Source organism: Carassius gibelio, chromosome A13 (assembly GCF_023724105.1).
Source record: "Carassius gibelio isolate Cgi1373 ecotype wild population from Czech Republic chromosome A13, carGib1.2-hapl.c, whole genome shotgun sequence".
NCBI lineage: Eukaryota > Metazoa > Chordata > Actinopteri > Cypriniformes > Cyprinidae > Carassius > Carassius gibelio.
In genome coordinates, this window is record NC_068383.1 from 26,176,751 (window position 1) to 26,201,051 (window position 24,301).

The 24,301-nt window shown below is 40.9% G+C and overlaps 1 protein-coding gene across 1 annotated transcript; it reads right to left on the reverse strand.

Moving 5' to 3' along the window:
• Positions 1-16,875: 16,875 nt before the first annotated feature.
• dnaaf10 (dynein axonemal assembly factor 10) lies at positions 16,876-24,235 on the reverse strand. The gene is made up of 8 exons (XM_052613816.1): positions 23,938-24,235; positions 23,313-23,413; positions 23,112-23,242; positions 22,893-22,994; positions 22,148-22,263; positions 18,110-18,244; positions 17,406-17,503; positions 16,876-17,307 (listed from the first exon to the last, which is right to left on the reverse strand). The coding sequence occupies exons 1-8, from the start codon at positions 24,121-24,123 to the stop codon at positions 17,100-17,102; spliced, it is 1,077 nt and encodes a 358-aa protein (XP_052469776.1). The 5' UTR covers positions 24,124-24,235; the 3' UTR covers positions 16,876-17,099.
• Positions 24,236-24,301: the final 66 nt, after the last annotated feature.

Genomic DNA, 24,301 nt, shown 5'->3' on the forward strand with positions numbered 1-24,301 from the left:
TTTGTTTGTTTTTTAAATGCCAATTTCTTTGATATTTAGTTTCTAATGCAATTATATTAAAACTTTTTCTTGCTTGTTCACCATATTTTATGTAGGTTGATATTGTAGGGGAATTTACAGTTAAAACCCAAGGACCAGATATTTGGCAATAAAGACCAGGAGTCAGAGATGAGTTCAATTAATAATAATTATTTTACTTGAAGAAAATAGTTTGCAATTTCATCAGCAGAAGTCAGCTTCAATACTCTCGACGGAGTTCGTAGGCTGCCCCCTGTACAACTCAAAATCAACCACAGTTATACCCTGACAGAGGATACTAATTGCGTCAAAGCATAAGACAACAAAATTCTGACTGGTTACAAAACCTAGATAAACTCTCCAAAGATGTATATCTGGTAAGCTGGACACTGGCAGTTGATCGTTTGTCCTGGGACTGTCTGAGCTTCTCCCTGTACAGACAGATATTAACACACATACACAGAGAACTTATTTAAAATTCAAGGCTTTCTAGCACTGGCGAGTGTCTTATTACGGTTGGATACACACACATAATATGTGGACATTAATTTTGAGGAAAAGAAATACAGGGTAGAACAGGATTCTTTAATATCTCATAAGCGCACATAAGGTTACACATTTCACTCTTGCCATAACTTGATTAATAGTCAAACAAGAAATCGTGGGACCCACTTTATATTAAGTGGCCTTAACTACTATGTACTTATATTTTAGTTAATAATTTAGTACAATGTACTTATTGTGTACATACATGTTTTTACATTGTACTTATATTAAAAAAAAAATGACATGTAGTTACATCTGTATTTAATTTCTGTAATTACATTTATAATTACACTGTTGACCCATACTTTACACCAGGGGTGGGGAACGTTGATCCTGGAGGGCCTGTGCCCCTGCAGAGTTTAGCTCCAACCCTGAAAAAGAAAAACCTACCTGTATCCTGAAGACCTTGATTAGCTTGTTCAAGTGTGTTTAATTAGGGTTGGAGCTAAACTCTGCAGGGACACAGGCCCTCCAGGATCAACGTTCCCCACCCCTGCTTTACACCTTAACCCACCCTTAAACTTACCCATACCTCCAACCCTCTCCCCAACCTTACCCCTGTCCCACCTCAATTGCAGCAAAAGTGTTTTACAATACAATATGAACACAATAAGTACATTGTTCTTATTTTTTTATGTAAGTACATAGTAGTTAATTTGTCACAGTGTCTGGGTTGTGTTCCCTGGGGTTCCACTAGATGTCCTCCTTTCTCACGGTGTCTGTCACCAGATCACTTACTGTTCCCTTATTTGGTCACCTTTCCTCCTTGTTGTGTAATTGATTGTTCCCCACCTGTCTCCTCACCAAGGAGGAAGGTGACCAAATAAGGGAACAGGAAGTGATCTGGTGACAGTCACCGTGAGAAAGGAGGACATCTAGTGGAACCCCAGGGAACACAACCCAGACACTGTGACATAATTAATATCAGTATGAAGGATATGGCAACTCGGCATCCACTCCTTCAATATATATATATATATATATATATATATTAGGGGTGTAACGGTTCACAAAATTCACGGTTCGGTTCGATACGATACACTGATGTCACGGTTCGGTTCGGTTCGGTTCGATACGTTTTAGATACAGCAAAATGTAAAAACATCTCAACTTTTCAGAATGCCGCAAGCGCACCGCGGGTCATGTGACAAGAACCAACCAATCAGCTTCATCCTTTCCCGTAACAACGTTGAGAGCTCAGCCAAGATGAAGGAACAGCTGATCATAGTTGTATATGGATTGCAATTTTGAAATAAATTCAGTAGCAGAGCTACTGCAAGCGATTTTTAGAGCTGCAAATCCATTTATCCTTCGCTGAAATTTCCGCGTCTCATGGAGAGAGCACGTCATTGTTGCTTAGCAAAGACAGACGCCTCATGAGCGCTTCTGCCCGAGCGCTTTGGAAAGGAGGAGAAAGACGCGCTTAGCGTTTTCCATGCGTTTTTAGGCACGATATGTGAACGGCCCCTAAGGCGCTCGCTCACTCAGCACGCGCTGAAGGCTCGTTGCAAAATGTCTAATGCATTTAACAGACCAGAAATATAAGATCCTAAAATAACCAACAGGTCTGGTGTTTGGGTTGGATTCCCTGTAAGCTATAGTGTCTAAATGCTGCAGGGATAGTTTGCTGCGTGCATGTTTCTCCTTTTTTTCGTCTTTTCCCAGATAGTACTGACGCATATATCCCAGATATTCCCGCTGTTTTTTTTTTTTTTTTTTTTTTTGTAATCCCGCTGGTGTACCCTGTCATGTTGCAGATGCGACATACCGTTGTTTTTTTATCCACCACTCTCTTGCCATCACCATTATAGCTTAAAGGGAATCCAAAGTGCACCCAAACACCAGACCTGTTGGTTATTGGAGGATCTTCTCATTTCTAGTCTGTTAAACGCATTGGCTATTTTGCAACGAGCCTTCAGCGTGTACTGAGTGAGCGAGCGCCTGCTGAGTAGCCTAACATAAACATATAAGATGGTGTTTTTTTCTTCTTCGGGAGTGTCAGGGGCGTTGCCTGTTACGTTGTTTGGGTTATTGGGCTACCTTGTTGAACGCATATCATTATATTTCTTTCTCTCTCTTTTTTTTTTTTTTTCAAATATAATTAATTACTCCAACGAACCGTTCGGTATACATAATGCGTACCGCGTACCGAACCGAAAGCGTCGTACCGAACGGTTCAATACGAATACGCGTATCGTTACACCCCTAATATATATATATATATATATATATATATATATATATATATATATATATATATATATATATATATAGGAAGTAGAATATTTATGTTTTAATCAACTTCAGATCAAATGTGATGTTCCACTTCCAACATATAAGCATAACACATTTTTTTAGCTTAATAAAACTTAGTGTAATATTGCAATATGGGTAATTTCAAATATACAGAGAGGGGTCCAGAGACAAAGGCAGGTTCAGTCTTGTTCTTTAATGAAGAAAATAAGGATACACCACACGGCTGATTAATAGAACTAAGGATACAAAGGATACACTAAGTAAACAGGGTCCTTGACCACTTCCTCAAAGGGAAACTCAGGAATACAGCCGGAGGTCCGGGCGACTCTTTGAGCGGCGAGTTCGGGAACACAGTTGAGAAGCGCAGTTCTCTGCAACCCTCTACGAATCCCGCTGGGCACAGCACAGAGGAGGTAAGCACAACCGCTAAAATTAGGCTCTACAAGAAACACTGAATATGACAATGCAGGACTGGACTTAGACAGGACAAGACAAGACTATAATGGAGAAACAATCACGCACAGCTCCGTACATCAAGTATTAACAATAATCCGACAACACAGACACGAAAAAGAGAGCTAAATATAGCGAAGACAAAGGGGCAGATAGCGAACAGGTGTGATTCTTAAGATAATGGAATTCAGCTGGTGGTAATGAGAGCGAGCGGTCCAGGATGTTCCGGGAGGGGATCCAGCATCTCTCCTCAGGACAATAACCCTCCCAATCTACGAGAAATTGATGGCCCCTCCCCCTGGGGCGAACATCAAGCAACCTACGTACTCTGTAGACGAGGCAGCCCTCAACACAAACCGGGGGCATGACAGGATGAGGGAGGGCGCGAATAACAGGCTTCAAACAAGAGACATGAAACACGGGATGAACGCGTCAGAGATTGGCCGGCAACCGGAGCCTGACAGAGACCGGGCTAAGAATCTTTATGATGCGAAAAGGTCCAATGAATTTAGGAGCCAGTTTACGCTATGGGAACTGAAGGGGAAGGTTAGTAGTAGTGAGCCAAACTCTCTGTCCGCAAACATAAAGGGGGCTTCTGACATGGCGTTTGTTAGCGGAGCGGCAAATAACAGAGCGCAATCTACTAAGGGCGGATCGGACCTATCTCCAAGTTCGTCTGCAACATTAAATGAACGCACGTACGGATGGCACCTTGGATTCGGTGTTAGAGGGAAAGGGGGGGGGAGGGGGGCTGGTAACCCAAACAACCCTGGAATGGGGACAGACCAGTAGCAGACGCAGGGGCGGAATTGTATGCATACTCAGCCCAAGGAAGCTGTTCTACCCAAGACGCGGGGTTAATAAATGCGAAAGTACGCAACAGCGGACCAATAGTTTGATTGAGGCACCGATGAGGCGACAGAACTCCTCCTAAAAGAGGGAGGAGAATTGTGGCCCTCTGTCAGACACAACATTCTCAGGGAGGCCATGGATCCTAAAAATGTGTTCTATGACCGTCTGCGCAGTCTCCTTTGCTGAGGGAAGCTTAGGTAGGGGAATAAAGTGGGTGGCTTTGGAAAAGCGATCTATAACGGTGAGGATAACCTGGTTACCTCTGGAGGGGGGGAGACCAGTGATGAAATCAAGGGCGATATACGCCCACGGGCGAGACGGCAAGGGTAAGGGTCTTAGATACCCAGCAGGAGGTCTATTACTGACCTTCGTCTGGGCACAGACCGGACAGGACGCAATAAAGCGGCGGATGTCTCTTTCATGGGAGGGCCACCAAAATCTCTGGCGAATAGTGGCAATGGTGCCCCTGACCCCCAGGTGAGCGAATAATTTAGATGAGTGTCCCCACTGAAGGACAGCGCGATGAGTGGACGGAGGGACAAACAAAAGCCCCCTAGGGCAGAATCTAGGATTGCTAGTGCGAGACAAGGCGCGTTTAACCAGTCGTTCAATACCCCAGATGGCCACCCCCACTATGACCCGCTGAGGAAGGCTGCCTTCTTCAGACGGTATGGACTCAGGACAAGGAAACTGGCGAGAGAGAGCGTCAGGCTTTAGATTCTTGGCCCCCGGCCGATAGGAGATAGTAAAATCAAAACGAGTAAAGAAAAGGGACCAATGAGCCTGACGGGCATTAAGTCTCTTGGCTGACCGAATGTATTTAAGATTCTTATGGTCAGTCCAGACTAGAGGTCTTCACAGTGCACCCGAGACCCGTCGATCCCGGACCCGACCCGGGACCCGTACGGGTTCGGGTCTATATTTTAAATAATCAGCCGGGTCCGGGTCGGGTCCAAATCTATTACCTCGGGTCCCAGGTCTGTTTAACATTGTGTGTAATACCCGTGCGATCGCCGATCGGAGTCATCGGACTCGAAGAACACCCGGCCGTGATCAAAGACTGCTTGTGTTTTTTGTAACTTGCAACTTGTAAAATTAGGAAAAGAAAGAGTGAGCCAAAAAAAGTGATCTCTCTCTTTCTCTCTCTCTCTCTCTCTCTCTCTCTCTCACTCGCAGACTCAGAGTTAATATAGTACAAGAGCACGCACGGTATTAATGCTTGCAGACTTGACACACTCATATTTAATATATTTCAAATCAGCAACACAATCTGAGGTGAACTGTCACATGAATGTTTTCTATTACGCTCAAATTGTGTTAAAGCATTTTAGGTTGATAGAGCTAGCACGCATGTGAAGTTTCAAGCACATTTCATGTTTCTATGGCAACCAGTGAGGGACACTTCGACTCCCAAACCACGTTTTACATTTTCTCCCATTTTTATAATATTATAAATGAACCATTTAATCTTAAAGTTTGAGTGGTTCAGATTCAGACTCGATGCAGAGCAGAGAGTAGAGTTGTTCCGATTCCGATACTAGTATCGGAAATATCTCCGATACCACAACAAATTCTGGCATCGGCATCGGCGAGTACATGAACCCATATACCGATCCGATACCATTTTCTTAAAAAATACCTAGTTATGACCGCAAGCTTTGCCTAACCGCTGCACGGTTCTTCTTCGCTGCTCAAAATGCATTGAAAACACAGGAAGTTGTGCTGTGTTGCCACAAGCAACCCCTGTTTAGAGCAGCGAAGAAGAAATGAAAACACGTTAGCAGCCCTGATCTATATATGACTGGATCACTCATCACATTCTAAACTGCCAAAAGACAGTGAAGCCGCTTCTATATTATAGATCAGTGGTTAGCAGTATGTCTCTGTAGTACCGGTAGTTACAGACTCTCAAGTATATTCAGTACCGGCAGCTGCGTTCAGTCGCTTCCGTGTAAGTCAAAGCGCAGGGCTCCAGACAGTAGCCGAATATATACTAGTGTCTGTGAATATTAAACTGCAAAATACTATTTAAATATTACTCCCGCAAAATCTACATCTCTGTGGGTGACTGGCACAGATGCGCGAGAGCTCGCTGTTTTGTAGTCTCTGCTGTGTGTCATGAGGACACGAACGCATAAACCGTCACTTCATGAGAATTTACCGTTTCATTTGAGAATACTGTCATATCATAAACACAGACACTCAAAGATCTTCATGGCAGCCCATTAAAATAAATGTTTGGTTTACATGAGTAAATTGACAATATATAAAGCTACTGTTGTAGCCTACAGTAATAATAATACGTCTCTATAATAATAATAATTATGCCTAGATGGTTGCTTGTTTTTTACTTGTTTTGTTGTAAAGAGATTATCTGATTAATAGATCTTTTTTTATATTCCTAGACTTATTTGTTGCAGTTTTTTTATACAGTTATATTGTAAAACTTAAATACCTTTTTTAGTTTGCGGTGTTAGATTTTTGGCTGCATTTGAAGTTCTTTTTTGCATATGAAAATAAATAATACTGTCAAATTCATGTTAGATAATAAAAATACTGTAATAAATACAGTAGTTCACCATGTATTTGTTCATGTTTTATTGAGGGATCTGTCTGAAGCACACCATAAAAAGAATTCTAGCAATTTACACAGGGCTAGTAGTATATACAGCTGTATATACAGATACACACCCAGGTATCGGATCAGTACTCGGTATCGGCCGATACCCTGAGCCCAGGTATCGGAATCGGTATCGGGAAGAGAAAAAGGGTATCGGAACATCTCTAGCAGAGAGCACAGACAGAGATCAGATGATAGTAAATAAATAACGTCAGCGGCCATGGCATTGCACGAGCGATCGTTGTAATAGTTCAAAAGGGCAAACAGTGTAAATTAACTCGAGTCAGAATGTACATGTGCACAGTAGCATTTGTCATCCGTCACCGTGACATCAAGTGGACTTTTGAAGCTGAAATAACGAGTGGATTCAGCTTGGACTTGGAATAACGAGAGGAATAACATGAATAACTTTCTTGTCGGAGGATTGTAATGCATCACAGGCAGTCAGGTACAAGGAAGAGAGACAACGGCTCTTTAAATTAGGTAAGACAAAAAGCTGTATTCTTCGCAACATGTTTATTGACTTGTAATAGCAATTTAAAGTGGAATATGTGAACGTCGGGTCCAGTCGGGTCTGTGTCTTCCCGGCGGGTTCGGGTCCAGAATTCAAATAATATACAGGTCCGGGTAGGCATTTCTCGGATCTACGCGGGTCTGGGTCCAGCTTTTGAAATATTAGACGGGTCCGGGTCGGTTCGGTGTAGTACATTACGGGTCTCTGTCGGGTTCGGGCACGAATTTTTGGACCCGTGAAGACCTCTAGTCCAGACTACGAATGGAACCGCAAAGTGTTGAAGAGAAAGTGTTGAAGAGTGACACCAGATTCTGGTCTGGGCCATTCAGTAACGGCGCGGACCTTGACATGGTCCATACTAACCCCCTGGGAAGAGATAACGGAACCGAGAAACGTGACCGATTGAGCATGAAAGGTGCATTTCTCTGCCTTGACAAAAAGACGGTTCTCTTATAGTCGTTGGAGGACCTGTCTAACATGTTTCATGTTAACTTGGAGATTCTGAGAAAAACATCTGAATATCATCGAGGTAAACGAACACAAACGTCTCTAAGGACATCGTTAACCAGAGCCTGAAACACGGACGGAGCGTTAACTAGCCCGAACGGGAGAACACGATATTCAAAGTGCCCAAGGGGTGTATTAAACGCCGTCTTCAACTCGTCACCCTCCCTGATACGCACAAGGTGATAGGCATTACGGAGGTCCAGTTTTGTGAAGTATTGTGCCCCCTGCAGGATCTCAGAAGCAGATGACATAAGGGGTAATGGATACCGGTTCTTAACCATTATGTCATTCAAGCCTCTGTCATATATGCACGGGTGCAACGTGCCATCCTTCTTCAAAAAAGAACCCAGCCCCCGCAGGAGAGGTGGAGGGAACGATAGTGCCCGCGTCTAATGATTCTGAGAAATATTTCTCAATAGCCTTACACTCGGGAATAGAGAGAGAATAAAGCCTCCCGCGATCAAAGTACTCCTCAGGAACCCCAGACAAATCACCTGGCTCCTCCTGAAAAACAGAAACAGAAGACACGGGAGAGGTAGCAGACACCTGACATCTGACATGACATGACAAACCCCAGGAGAGAATGGAATTCTTAGCCCAATTAATATGAGGATTATACTCAGACAACCACGGATGGTCCAAAACTACAGGGGTCTCCGGGGAGTTAATAACTAAAAAAGAAATAGTCTCTCTGTGGTTACCGGACACGGTGAGACTCACCGGTGCTGTAGAACTATTCAGCTGGGCAAGAACGCTACCTTCAAAGACGAAGACAGAAGTGGGGTCCCGAAGACTAACAAGAGGAATACCTTGTTCCAAAGCCCAACTCCTGTCCATAAAGTTCCCCTCCGCCCCAGAGTCTATTAAGGCTGGACAAGATGCAGCGGATTCGGCCCAGCGAAGAAAGATAGGGAAGGTGGTCCGTAGGCGCGGTTGAGGGTCCAGAGAAGAGGCGCTCACCAGTCTCCCACTTACGACTGGTGAGCTCTGGCTTTTATCGGGCACGCCGCGGCGAAGTGTCCCTCCACGCCACAGTACAGGCAGAGGCGGTTTATGATCCGAAGCTGGCGCTCAACAGGTGAGATGCAAATTCCTCCCAGCTGCATCGGCTCAGGAGCGACAGAGACAGTAGGTGGGAAGCATGCAGTTGCAGATGAGGTGGGTGTGGTGTGTGCGCGGCGAGCCCGTTGGCACAGCTCGAAGCGCTTCTCAACTCGTAGGGCGGAGTTGATCAGGGTATCAAGGTGCATCGGGACATCTCAGGCCAATACCTTGTCCCTTATCTCACCATCAAGCCCCTCGATGTAACGGGCCACCAGGGCTGGTTCGTTCCATCCACATGACGTAGCGAGAGTGCGAAACTCCACGGTGAAGTCGGCGACAGTGCGGCGTCCCTCTTGTCAGGAGGACAAGGTGCGAGAAGCCTCTGGGCCATGGACCAAACGGTCGAAGACACGTAGCATCTCTTCTTTGAACTGGACATAACTGGTGAGACAGTCAGACTCAGCATTCCATACGGCCATCCCCCAGCATTCCATACGGGCTGGGAAGTATCCCTCCGAAGTGAGTGGAGTTGCTGCATCAGATCAGTCATCTGAATGGATAATGAGTCAACCATACGGCAAACCGTGTCGAGCTCTTCATCGTGCCTTCCAGGCAGTGCTCCCTGCATTTCAACAGCTGTCTGGAAAGGGTTACTCCCAGCCTGGTCCATTCCTCGCTTGTCGGATTATTCTGTGATACAGAGAGGGGTCCAGAGACAAAGGCAGGTTCAGTCTTGTTCTTTAATGAAGCAAATAAGGATGCACCACACGGCTGATTAATAGAACTGAGGATACACAGGATACACAAAGTAAACAGGGTCCTTGACCACTTCTTAAAAGGGAAACTCAGGAATACAGCCGGAGGTCCGGGCAACTCTTTGAGCGGCGAGATCGGGAACACAGGTGAGAAGCGCAGTTCTCTGCAACCCTCTACGAATCCCGCTGGGCACAGCACAGAGGAGGTAAGCACAACCGCTAAACTTAGGCTCTACAAGAAACACTGAATATGACAATGCAGGACTATACTTAGACAGGACAAGACAAGACTATGATGGAGAAACAATCACGCACAGCTCCGTACATCAAGTATTAACAATAATCCGACAACACAGACACGAAAAAGAGAACTAGATATAGCGAAGGCAAAGGGGCAGATAGCAAACAGGTGTGACTGATAAGAGAATGGAATTCAGCTTGCGGTAATGAGGGGTAAGAGTGAGAGTAGGACGAAAAACAACCAGCAGAGGGAGGAAAGGAAAAAAAGGAGGAAAGCCAGGATCATGACAGTCTATGCAAAGTGTAAACTATTAAATATAATATATAAATCATGCAATACTGTACAACTAAATAAGAAAAGTTTTTTATGGAGGTTTTAAGTTTTTTAAGCTAATTAGACAAATTAGAGACAACAAATCTCATTTTGTATTAGTCTTTCTTTCATTTCACTAATACATCTTTTTTATATACAGTATTGTTCAAAATAATAGCAGTACAATGTGACTAACCAGAATAATCAAGGTTTTTCGTATATTTTTTTTATTGCTACGTGGCAAACAAGTTACCAGTAGGTTCAGTAGATTCTCAGAAAACAAATGAGACCCAGCATTCATGATATGCACGCTCTTAAGGCTGTGCAATTAGTTGAATTAGTTGAAAGGGGTGTGTTAAAAAAAATAGCAGTGTGGCATTCAATCACTGAGGTCATCAATTTTGTGAAGAAACAGGTGTGAATCAGGTGGCCCCTATTTAAGGATGAAGCCAACACTTGTTGAACATGCATTTGAAAGCTGAGGAAAATGGGTCGTTCAAGACATTTTTCAGAAGAACAGCGTACTTTGATTAAAAAGTTGATTAGAGAGGGGAAAACCTATAAAGAGGTGCAAAAAATGATAGGCTGTTCAGCTAAAATGATCTCCAATGCCTTAAAATGGAGAGCAAAACCAGAGAGACGTGGAAGAAAACGGAAGACAACCATCAAAATGGATAGAAGAATAACCAGAATGGCAAAGGCTCAGCCAATGATCACCTCCAGGATGATCAAAGACAGTCTGGAGTTACCTGTAAGTACTGTGACAGTTAGAAGACGTCTGTGTGAAGCTAATCTATTTTCAAGAATCCCCCGCAAAGTCCCTCTGTTAAAAAAAAGGCATTTGCAGAAGAGGTTACAATTTGCCAAAGAACACATCAACTGGCCTAAAGAGAAATGGAGGAACATTTTGTGGACTGATGAGAGTAAAATTGTTCTTTTTGGGTCCAAGGGCCACAGGCAGTTTGTGAGACTACCCCCAAACTCTGAATTCAAGCCACAGTACACAGTGAAGACAGTGAAGCATGGAGGTGCAAGCATCATGATATGGGCATGTTTCTCCTACTATGGTGTTGGGCCTATTTATCGCATACCAGGGATCATGGATCAGTTTGCATATGTTAAAATACTTGAAGAGGTCATGCCCTTGAAATGGTTGTTTCAACAAGACAATGACCCAAAACACACTAGTAAACGGGCAAAGTCTTGGTTCCAAACCAACAAAATTAATGTTATGGAGTGGCCAGCCCAATCTCCAGACCTTAATCCAATTGAGAACTTGTGGGGTGATATCAAAAATGCTGTTTCTGAAGCAAAACCAAGAAATGTGAATGAATTGTGGAATGTTGTTAAAGAATCATGGAGTGGAATAACAGCTGAGAGGTGCCACAAGTTGGTTGACTCCATGCCACACAGATGTCAAGCAGTTTTAAAAAACTGTGGTCATACAACTAAATATTAGTTTAGTGATTCACAGGATTGCTAAATCCCAGAAAAAAAAAAATGTTTGTACAAAATAGTTTTGAGTTTGTACAGTCAAAGGTAGACACTGCTATTTTTTTGAACACACCCCTTTCAACTAATTGCCCAATTGCACAGCCTTAAGAGCGTGCATATCATGAATGCTGGGTCTCATTTGTTTTCTGACAATCTACTGAACCTACTGGTAACTTGTTTGCCACGTAGCAATAAAAAATATACTAAAAACCTTGATTATTCTGGTTAGTCACATTGTACTGCTATTATTTTGAACAATACTGTATATATTATTATTATTATTAAACACAATGCTTACATTATAAAAATGTGCAGATAACAGACACAATGTAGGCTTAGCTGTCTCTGCAGGCTGCCTGTTTAGGGAATATATTTAATTGTAGATTCTAAAGCATTGTATGGCTAATTAGATACATCCGAAAGTTAATCTAAGATTACCATGATCCTTCCAAGCTAGAGTCCCTCCAGTGAGTTCTGGCCATTTCCATCCCTCTGTTGAAGTCATTATGTTTCTGTACTGTAGGTTCTGTAGATTTTGACTTTTGTGCTGTGAGAGTTCATCCTCAGACAGCAGACAGACAGCTGTGAATGACACTTCTGGCTCTAAACTCATGTTAAATGGAGGAGAACTAGCTATGATAAAGGTGAAGTCAGCAGATGGAGCCAACACTCAAGTAAGAACTAAAACCAGCTACTAACCGAAGTGAAATACACTTATTCATAACTCCACACAAGAAACACAGTGCTACCATGTTTTGTTTTAGTCTTTCTACTTTTCTTTCTACTTTCAATTGTTGTGTTCAATTCAGTGTTACATGCCATTTCTTCGTTATTTCTGAAAGTTTCAAGAAATTTTCAAATATGTAAAATAGGATTCCCATGATATTTTGGGGTTATGATCATGGAATGATATTCTGCAATATTTTTTCTAATGGTTCAGTAGAAATATACATATATATATATATATATATATATATATATATATATATATATATATATATATATATATATATATATATATATATATATATATATATATATATACATATAGTTATTTTGATGAAAAGCTATGAATTAAATGATAAAAATGGATATATCAAACTATTTTAAAATGAAATTTTATCTAAATAAAACACGTTGTTTTCCTGCATGTCATGTGAAACATGAAAATATGGTACTTAATTACTAATTATTACTTTAAAATCTCAGGGCTACTTCAAGTAAAATATTATATTCGATGAAAGGGGTTCAGCTGACAACTTTTTTTCTTCAGGAAACTCTGCATTACATGTCATTAAGAAATAACATAAATCTGTGCATTTGAATGTATTTGAAAAACAAAGCTTTCCAAAGACATAGTAATGCATGGTTACATAACCCACTGAGTGATAATACAAATGGCTCGATTGCCTCCCTGCTCCTAAGATGTAAATAATGAACACATAAATACAGTTTAGCCAATTCATTTGTCATTAATAGCAGTCCACTTCTGTGATTTGGATTGTGTTCACATTAGAAGCGAACTGAAGCGAGTATCCCAGACCGCCCTTCACAGGCTGTGCACCCGAGTTCAGAAAACAGCCTTCACATTATCCAAGGAAAACCGCGCACTGGCGTCATACGAATCCAGCAGTGCAGCGACAGTGGGAGTGTGAAAGCCTCCTGTAATGTGTTCATCAGAATTTTGAGTGTTTATTTCGGTGTAATTATAGCCAGCTGACTAGTGACTGGTCTCTGTGTGAATCTCCACAAGACTAGAAGAGTTCATAAATGTAGGCTATATAAGTAGTAGGCTATTTTAGAAAGAAACATTCAAAAAACGAAAATGAATAAAGTGTCAGAATCAATCAATTATGAATTATTTATTGCTATTGAATGAATGTAATCATATAATCAATAAAAGAGTGGTGCATCGAAATTCTGATTTCTGCCACGTATTAATTTGCTACGTGCTTCACAGCACATCCCTTCTATAACAGTCTCTTCCAGAGTCCTTAGAAGACCTCTGCAGTCAGATGGAGACAGAGATAGATAAGGCCTTTTCATTTAGTTCCACAATGTCTGTATCTTGAGTTATTTAGGTTTCTGTTATGTCTGGGTTTTAATGAGAAGCACATTCTCTTAATGTATTTGTAACCCTGTATTAAACTGAGCCTACTCCCTTCGAAGAAATTAATTCTAAATATTGGCAATCATAGGACGTTCTGACCTGCAAAAATGTGGAAGCGAAACTGGACCGCAAGGCATATCTGGGTATTTCTGTATAGACTGGAGACATAAGACCAGTATCTCATATCTATTTGAGACATGACTTCAGCTTCGATCACAGGACCTAGGGGTATAAAAGAGGTGCAGACCCCCTCCCTTCTCAGTCTAGAGTCTAGTCTTGTCTTGTCTATACCTGACTGAACTTCAGTTTCTCATCTTTTCTTTATCTTTTATTCCGGGCTCACTTGAATGCTTTGAACTTTTACAGGTTTATTCAACTCAGATACTTTGACTTTTATATACTTAGACGTTTGATACTTTGATTTTGGATACTTTGAATTTTGGATAACTGAATTTTGGATTTGTAAAACTGCATCTCAGGGCTACTTCAAGTAAAATATTATATTCGATGAAAGAGGTTAAGCTGACAACTTTTTTGTAAAACTGCATTTTTCCATCTCAAAAATATATCTATATTACGGCCTATCAATGTCAAATGCATAAACGTTAATTCATGCATTAATGACCTCAAGGTTAGATTACTGTAATGCTTTATTGGGTGGTTGTTCTGCACGCTTGGTAAACAAACTACAGCTAGTCCAAAATGCAGCAGCAAGAGTTCTTACTAGAACCAGGAAGTATGACCATATTAGCCCGGTCCTGTCATCGCTACACTGGCTCCCTATCAAACATCGTATAGATTTTAAAATATTGCTTATTAATTATAAAGCCCTGAATGGTTTAGCACCTCAGTATTTGAATCAGCTCTTGTAACATTATACTCCTCTACGTCCGCTACGTTCTCAAAACTCAGGCAATTTGATAATACCTAGAATATCAAAATAAACTGCGGGCGGAAGATCCTTTTCCTTGTATTTAGTAAATATAATGGCTACATTTAATACATATATGATATTTTACTCAACATCGTCAGTACTTAATTTAGTTTTCCAAGAAAAAAAATAATTCTGAGAAAATGAAATTAACTACTTTTTTGTACTAAATTTACAGTATAAATGTTAGAGAGCCAGTTCCTCTCGACGTTCTGTGATGTGAGAGAGCAGATGAAGTTTGAGTGTCCTGTCTCTTTAAGAGCTTTGGTCAAACCCCTTCACTCATTCTGACATCTACATGAGCACGTGTGTCATGTTTGTGTGCAGTGATCCCAAGACACTATTTTCAGCCGCATATATTGACATGCTGGGGCAGAGGTCAAAAGTCGATCTGTTCACTGAACACAAGTAATTGATTTAGAGGGTTAGTGTTCAGAAATAACTAGACATTAACTCGTCTGAAATGGTTTATGACTTCTCAGGAAAAAGAGAATAAAAGTCATACACGGAAAATCAGAAGCATGTTTACCAAAACTTCAACTAAAAAAAAACAATTCAGTATCAGCTCTGTTTAAATGACAGATGTCAGTCCTCACAATAAAGTATGAACATAGTAAATACTAAAGAATATGTGTGTCTGTTACTGTCTGAGCACCTCAAACCTCTAGATGACAAAAGTGTGAAATCATTAGACCAGATTTTACTCCGGAGTGCTTATATATTAATATCTTTCTCATGTGAAAGAGCCATATGTTATCATGTGGGAGCGGATTGTTTGAATCCCACAGGCTCAGGAAGATGAGCAGGATACTGGCCCGGCCAAGTGTGCTGGGAGGCAGGAAGAGATCTGGCTGTCCTGGACCCCCGACAGAAGAGAAGCAGCTCGAAGATACAAGATCTCAAACAGCCAAGGCTGATCCTCTGGCTATCAAAAAATAGCTGGAAAGGTGCTTGTGCTGTCTTTTTTGGACAATGATTCACAGTCAAAGTTTGCAAGCATAAAAAGGCATACAAAAGAATTTAATTTTGATAGGCACATCCTTCTTATTATTTTTCTGTGACAGATGATAACAACCAGCATTGTGCTTAGTGGCTCTCAACCTTGTTCCTGTTGATCCTAGAACAAGATTCTTCTCAAAGAACAGACCTAACTACACACGCACACACACACACACGCCTCTGTGTGTGTGGTAAGGTCTGTGTTTCTGGAGAGGAATCTCGTTCTAGGATCCACAGGAACGAGGCTGAGCACCACTCAAACGTCTTGTGGAATAATAGTGTGGTCAGTATACTACACCACCATCATCTCATCACTACTGGAGCTCCTCCAGCGCGGTTAGCTTCCTGAGCCAAACCTCCAGACCGGGAACAGCTTGTAATCACACCAGGCAGAACCGTGTTTTGGAAATGCAGCTTTAACTTTTAATCTGACAACAGTTTTGCTTTATTGCGGTAAAATATTAGCCTATCAAGGTATCCAAACTATGATTTATGCAAAGTAGACAGTCTTGTTATAATCTTACTATGTATATGACATTAACAGAGGCAACACGCCGGTGTGTATGGATTAATATTAGGATGGTTTGGAGCTTGATCCTAAAAGTTTTGTGATCCTATTAGCTTTGTTTGCTTGGTTAAAATACTTTACATTGCCAAAGCGTTGGTTACATTAGATACAAATTTAGAAGAAAGGTTTGACTGGAGATTTGTTCTGGGGTTTAGCTGGACCTGGCTATATTGGGCGTTTGTACCATGGTTTATAACTGGATCCCAGACCTGATGGGTGCCATAACATATTATTATCTTTAGTCTGATTCTGATAGGGATGTCTATATCTTTCTTAACAGCAGAAGAAGCTCTTAGTGATTAGACAGCTCTCTGGTGATCACAGCCTTGGTGAAGTTTCCTGTGATGATGCTGATGTGTGGCTCAAGAGACTTGATCTGAAGTGAAGATGTTGGTCTTGGAGGTTTCTGAGCCACTTGGTGATAACTCATCATAAGTTACACTCTGAAGTAAATATAAGCTTGAAGGGAAGTCTTCTGAGGACAGTTTTCACTGTTATCCATGACAGATCAGTGGATGATGAGGAGCTGCAAGACGTCTTCAGATTCAAGTGCTGAATGTGATCTTTTTAGTTTGGGAATGTCCTTCTTAGTTAGGTGGGACAACAGGGAACTGATTGGATTATGAGAAGCGGGCATTAAAGAAAGACAGCAGGCTGAAAAACACCATTTAACTTGAACGAAGATTGCAAAGACAAAATTATTATTTGTACTTAAAATAACTTTACCGTGGTGTTACAGGCCTTCACATTGTGCATAAAAACACCAGCGAACAAAGAATTATGACAATTGTTTTCTTAAAAAAAAACGTTGCACATCTAAGCTGAAGCTATATCTGTGGCATGTAAACAGTGATCAGATTGGGAATAACAGTAGAGATGTCAGACGGTGTTGAGTTTGGTCACGATGAGGACTCGTACAGACTGGTCAAATGAGGAGCAGACACACAGCCCCTGTTTGTCCGGGCTCCAGTCTACACTGGATATGGGTTGTGTGGACAGAGTCACGTTCTGCAGGAGGTTCACCGAGCCAGCTACGCCCATGTCCACGTCATCCGCACCCTTTTTAGTCCTCTGGGCTGGATACTCACTGTGAGAGTAGAAAAATCAACCAAAAATGGCACAGTTAGAAAAATAATGAAGTTCTCTTCAGATGTTACAAAATATTAGCTGAAAGAAATCACTTACTATTTCCATAAATGCAGATTGCCGGCTCCACCGGCCGTCATGAAGATGTCGCGGTTCTGAGGTAAATGCCTCACTTGCCATATTGTGGATTTGTGAGCCTGAAATACAGAAAGCAAATGCTAAAAACTTCCAGAACAGTATTAAGAGTAATGGGCTGTTCACACAGAAGACATGGTTCTATTCCAATGTGCTAATTTTACAGAGTTTTCCATGTAAACACACACTAGATATACGCGTATGACCGCTGCGCTCGCATCTTTTACAGCATCCCAGGGAACACATGTTAGGAGAAAACTGTTAGCCTGGATGCAATGTCGCTTTGGATAAAAGCTAATAGTCAAAACTATGGACCAATTAGAAGACATCATCAGATATCATACAAGTGTCCCTCGTGACTCATGCACTACAATCCAAGTCTTCTGAAGCCTCATGTGATGAACAGACAGAAACTGACTCATTAATCAGTGACAGTTCCTCCTCACAGGTTTCAGATATCCGTCATCATGTATTGGTTTGAGACCTTAGAGTCATCACATGGCTTCAGAGGAATATAGTGCATACATATTACATCACTCTTTTATGCTGCAATAATTGGAACTTCATGAAAGCAAACTAAATGATCATTCTGCACATACATAAATCAAAAACAATAATTTCAATACTACTCCCTTTCATGAACGCCTGTTGAGGGGAGTGTGGCCTACCTTCTCCGACACTGAAGCGAATCCTTTGGTGGGGTGCTGGGTCCTCATGTCAAACACATGAAACTTGCCCTCCAGAGATGTGGCCACTAGTTTGTTCATGTTGATGTCTTTCCTGTCAAATTCAACAGAGCACACCTGCCAAAGACAAAAAAAAGAGAGAAGTTTTCCCCTGTTCCACTACATCTGCTCAGAACTGGATTGCTCCCACTGTAATGAAGCAGCTCTCTCTACACTATGCACTCAACACAAACCCTGGTTCTATTCCTCATGTGCTGCTCAACCACCTTACAATCCCTGGCCAGCAGAAATTAAAATCATATCTGATGGTCTGTTAGTTATATTTATGGTCTCCTAATTTAAATCATCTTTTAATTTTAGGCATATTTATACACAGGCAACGTTGTGCCAATGCATTTGAGATGCTTTGATGCTGCTGTAGCTGAAGTGTGCTTGCTCTGTGGTTAGTGAACACTGACGGTCTACACAGGCACTGAGGAGTGTTTAATAATGTACACTGAAACACTTCTGAAGAAGAGACCGGATGAAAATCATGTGACCAATAAATGTGTCTTCATAAATGTGTCTTCAGAAAGGTGTGTTTATAAGCGCTGCACTGCTTTGTGTGCGGCGGTAACCAGTGAAACACTGTACTGCTTCTGCTCTATCAGAGCCATTGAGAAGGCGACATGTTTTGATCTCGCTGCCATGCGCTCACGTGTTTTATTGAGCTCTCACTAGGTCCAAACAACTCCACACTGTCAATCTGTTTGAACAGGTTTAATCAGGACAGACAGCAGTTTCACTGAATTTGCATCTAGTTATTATTAACTCAATTAATAACATTATTAACGACACTGACTATAAAATCATTTTATTCTGGGGAGTGATAAAGACAGCATTACTATGTTCTCATACTCTTTGGCAGTCAAGTGTGGCCAAACATTTTCAAGTGTAACTTTAATCAATTAAATAATTCGGTAACACTTTAGAATAACGGTCCATTAGTTAATGTTAGTTAACTACTTTAGTTAACATGATCCAAGCAAGAGCAATCCTTCTTAGGGATGTAACGATATTGACGATATCGCGCTATCGCGGTGGTAAACGTGTCTCGATATCGTCGTGGTTGGGTTACAATATTAAAAGGACAGGTCTCCGCCAAAAAGCAAGAGGAATAAACACAGTCCCGCGGAACAAATCATTGTTAACTACATATACCATGATCCTTTGCGCTGCGTCGTCACAGCAACCGTTGTTAAGCCAATAGGATTGCACGCTGTCCACACAAGCTCACAGCAAGCCAGCATGGCCGACAGCGATACTGGATGAAAACAACAAAACCGAAGTTGAGATTGTGCCAGCCCCTGCAGCTTTTAAATCAGATGTCTGGAAACATTTTGGTTTCGCCGGGTCAAAAAACGCAAAAAGGAGAGAAGGTTGTGTACAGACAATGGACTATGTGCAAGCACTGCCACAGTAAACTGCGATACAACACAGGAAACACAAGCAACATGAGTCAGTTTGGGGATCACGAATCATTTGAATCAGTTCGGGAGTTCGTAGCGGGTTCACGAATCATTTGAGTCAGTTTGGGGATCGCAAATCATTTGAATCAGTTCGGGAGTTCGGAGCGGGATCGCGAATCATTTGAGTCAGTTCGGGAGTCCAAAGCGGGTTCGCGAATCATTTTAATCAGTTCGGGAGTTCGTAGCGGAAAAGAAAGTTTCTAAAGAAAAACTTGAACATTAGCTAAAGGATAGTTCAGTGTTTTTCTGAAGGCTTTTTGCCAGACTGTTAAGGATTTTTTTTTACTGTTTTTTTCTTCTCCCTTGCAATGTAGATATTTTGATCTTTCTGATGAAAAACGTGAACATAAGCTAAATGATAGGTCAGTGTTTTTTAAAAGGCTTTTATACTGACTATTTTATTTAAGTTTAAGTTATGTTCCTAAATTCCAGTTTTAAAAGGCTGCTTTTATTTGCCTTGCACATTTAAACCTGACTTATCTTGATCTTTGTTTGCACTTTAAGGGAATTCCCTATTGTTTACAATTGTTCTAGTTGCTTCTTAACTTGAACATTGTACAGAAGAATCAGTTATGCAACCAAATATTACTATACAGAATATTGATGTTCCTGACTACAACTTGAACTTTAAAAGCACTGTGTGATCAGCGTTTTATGTTGTCATGGATCCATAAATACAACAATAAATTACCTGTTGACTGGCAATGCGGAATAAATTGTCAGTATTTTTTCGCTATTATCATCACAAACACTATCGTAAACTATTTAACAATACCGTGAGCATTTACACAATATCGCAATAAATATCGTACCGTGAGGTCAATATCGAAATTGTATCGTACCGTGAGATTTTGATATCGTTACATCCCTAATCCTTCTACAGCATTTATTCATCTTAGTTCATGTTAATTTCCACATTTACTAATGCAATATTCAAATCACAAGTTGTGCTTGTTAACATTAGTTAATGCACTCTGAATTAACATGAACTAACAATGAATAACTGTATTTTCATTAACTAACATTAACGAAGATGAATACAGTAATAAATGTATTGTTCATTGTTTGTTCATTTTGATTAATGAATTAACTAACATTAACTAATGGACCATTATTCTAAAGTGTTACCAATAATTCTACTATAGTTTAGTTCAGTTCTATTTAGCTAATTTTTTTGTACTAAATATAATGTGCAAAAATTATAACCAATGAATGGTCATTTAAAATGTAACATTTTCTAATTATTTTTATTATTTAATATTACAATTAGTGTTGTATTTAGTGTAAAAATAGAGAAATTTTTATTTTTAATTCTAGTGCAAAGAGGCAAATTATTCATCTGTAATGCCTGTGATTTAACCACTAGATGCCCATATGGATGATTAATAAATATAGCCTAAGCCTACATGTCGTTTTTAGTAGTAAAAAAAACAATTATCGCAGGTCATAATTGCTTACTTATTATTTTTTTAGGTTTGTAGTTTTTCATGTATATTTAGAAATTAGCAAACGCTTGATTTTTATAAGTTTCGATTTTTGCTTAAATGTTAAGATTGCATCCCAGTGTTATTTTATGATATTCACATTAGCATACAACACAAGTGAATATCATAAAAGGCAAGCAGATACAAAATTTAAATACACAATAAAAAATAAAAAAAGTTTAAAAACCAACTGCATTCAGCAAAACTCTTTATTGCATTCCTTACATGCACAGTCTTCACTGAAGCTCATTCAACCTCCTACAGTTAGAGAAAGATTACAGAAAGACTAAAAACCTCAAAAAATGTGATGTCAACTAGAATCTGGTTATAGTCACTATTAAGATGTTTTTCATGATATCTAACTGAAAATCTACTATAACTGTCTATTATCTAACGATAAACGTTAACTACAACACGCTTCATAAAAAACACTACTGCACAGATTTCTGAGAGCTCAACTAATGCATTAAAATATCATAAAATGATGAATTCCTTGAGAAACAGTAAAATGAATGGGCTTCTTCCTCAGTTCCTATGGGAGAGTCACAGCAGTGTCTCAGTGGCTCTGTGCTCCATAAACTAAAGTCAGAGCATTCGGTTTTACTTCAGATCTTATAATTATACCATCTAACTTAGATCAGAAACTGCTCATGGTGCATGTACAGAGTCTTTGTTTGGACTGTGATTAATATACAGTGGTTGTCTCTAATTTTAAATGGAAAGAGCACAGACAAAACCTTCGTTTGATTATATGAAGAGATTTATTTAATTTGTATTATTTATTTATTTGATTTGGGATTTGTTTTAAAATTTCAGTTTAGTTTTGTTACATATTTAAATTTCACAAAGAAAATGTGCAGCATTTTGTCTGAGAAATAATAAAATGACACCTTTTCATTTATTATGTCTTAAAACTCATTTGGTTAGAAATCGTATTGTGAACTCAGAATGCTCAATCGTATCGCATGGTGAGTTGAGTGAGTTGTTACACCCCTAATCAAAGCACATCCAAGTTTAAAATGTCTTACCCCGTTTTTGATGTTAGTCTCCCATCGTAAAGCCATGTTTCTGAGATCAAACAGCTTGATGTCACCGTTGTCGTATCCCGCACACACACAGCGGTCCTGGTCATTAAAAGCGTGACCTGCAGATAAAACACTCTGTAGTTAGCCCTTTCTGTGCTTGTATTTCTAACTTAAATCCACAGACAGGTTTAGTTTGAAATGACCTCGATTTCCCTTGAAGTAAACTTCTGAACACATTAAGAGTTAATGAGCTGGTTCTGCTCCTGTAGACCAATAAACTCCTGACTCTCCAGTGGTCTGGGACTGATCTTTCCAAATCATATTTATAGGGGTATGAATCGACAAAGTGCATTAAATACAGATGTTTTAGAACGGATTTATTTTCAATGCTGTTTCCAGGCCTGGAAATGACCATTTTACAATACAGAAGGGCTTTTCATACTTGAAGTAGTTAACCCTTTGGTCACTTTAATCCAGGGATATCTTGCTTCATGTTTCACACCTCTCACAATTTACCCTGGGTTAAAAATACACCCTGTGTACTCATAATCTGACCTTTCCCACCGTACATTCCTCAACGCCAGGTTAACGCTCTCATTTGCATATTTGCTGTGTTTTTTTCAGACTATAGTGTGAAATGCTCCATTTATATTTTCAGGGTTTGCAATAGCATGAGGACTCAGAATGAGGGTAAAACTTCAAAATAAGCTTTTAATCCTAAATTTGAATTGGGTCACAAAACCCCCACCGAAAGCAACGGTCCAGCAGTCTCTCTTGGTTTCTCCCTCCATGGGCTCCATGTTCACCACAGGTGTGTCTTTCTGCCTGGAGTCCCACACCTTGACTGTGCCTGTTGATAAAACACACACACACACACACACACACACACACACACACACACACACATGATTATCAAAGGTGATCAGAAGTGTCCCTGTTTCAGATGTGATTTGTAAGGTGTAGTCACCGTCTCTGCTCCCGGTGACGATCTCCGGGGCCCCGTCCCCGATGCCCAGTCCTCCCACTCCATCAATGCTGTTGATGATCTCCTTGTGTGCCTTCACCGAGTACACTGGGCTCTCCGGCATCTCCAGGTTCCTGCAGAGCAAGGCTTCAATCTCAGACTGCTGCCTGAAGCACAGATCACAACAACCAGACGATCTCCTACCAAACATTCAGACAGCCGTCGAAGTCCCCCGTGGCCAGGTGCCTCTGCTGCAGAGACGTGGCTCCAAACGTCCCACACTTGATCGGCTTGGCCTTCTCGATCTGGAATACAGGACAAGACATGCTCATTTACATTCAGTCAATTAGCTACAGATGCTTTTATCCCAAGTGACTTACAAATGAGGACAGTGGAAGCAATCAAAAACAACAAAAGAGCAATGATATGCAAGTGATATAACAAGATCAGTCTGCTTGACACAGTACATGTAGCAAGGGCTTTTAAAGAATATAATAAATAAAAATATTAGGATAATAACTTATGTAATAAACTGTTTTGCTGTCAAAAACCGCCCCAATGACAGACAAAAGTTAGTTAAACTTTTAAAAGTTTAAGAAAAGTTGTTATGTGTCTCTGAACGGATTCTTCTTGTTGATCCTGAGAGAACGCGACACATGCGTCGCTGTTACCATGACAACCGAGCGCCAGGAGTTTTCTAGAAAGAGACTAACGTTAATCCTGCTCGCGCTAATAAACGAGTGTTTGTTTCGTGGGCTGGATAAAGTGTGTGCTAATGTTGTGTTTCAGTGTTAGCTGCCGTAATTATTTGCAGCTGAATGACCCTGACCTCTTTGAGCAGCTGCAGCTCGCCGCGCTGGACCTCGTAGATCTGCAGCACTCCGGAGCCTCGGGCGAAGTTCCCCATACAGACAAACTTAGCGCTGCAGGGGATCCATCTGCTGTCAAACACCGTGTAGTTCAGACTCTTCTGGATGTGCGCGATGATCTGCGGCTTCTCCAGCGCTGAAGACATGTTGCTTTAACCTTTCACCTTCAGTTAAAGAGCAAACCCCGCTCAGCTTGAGAGGAAAACACGAGAGATTTCAGCAGCCAGCGGTGCGCGTTCCCGATACAAGGACCCTCCCACAACACATAGCAGCCCTACTCATAGCCTGACCAAAATCAACGACAAATCTCTACCATGCGGATAG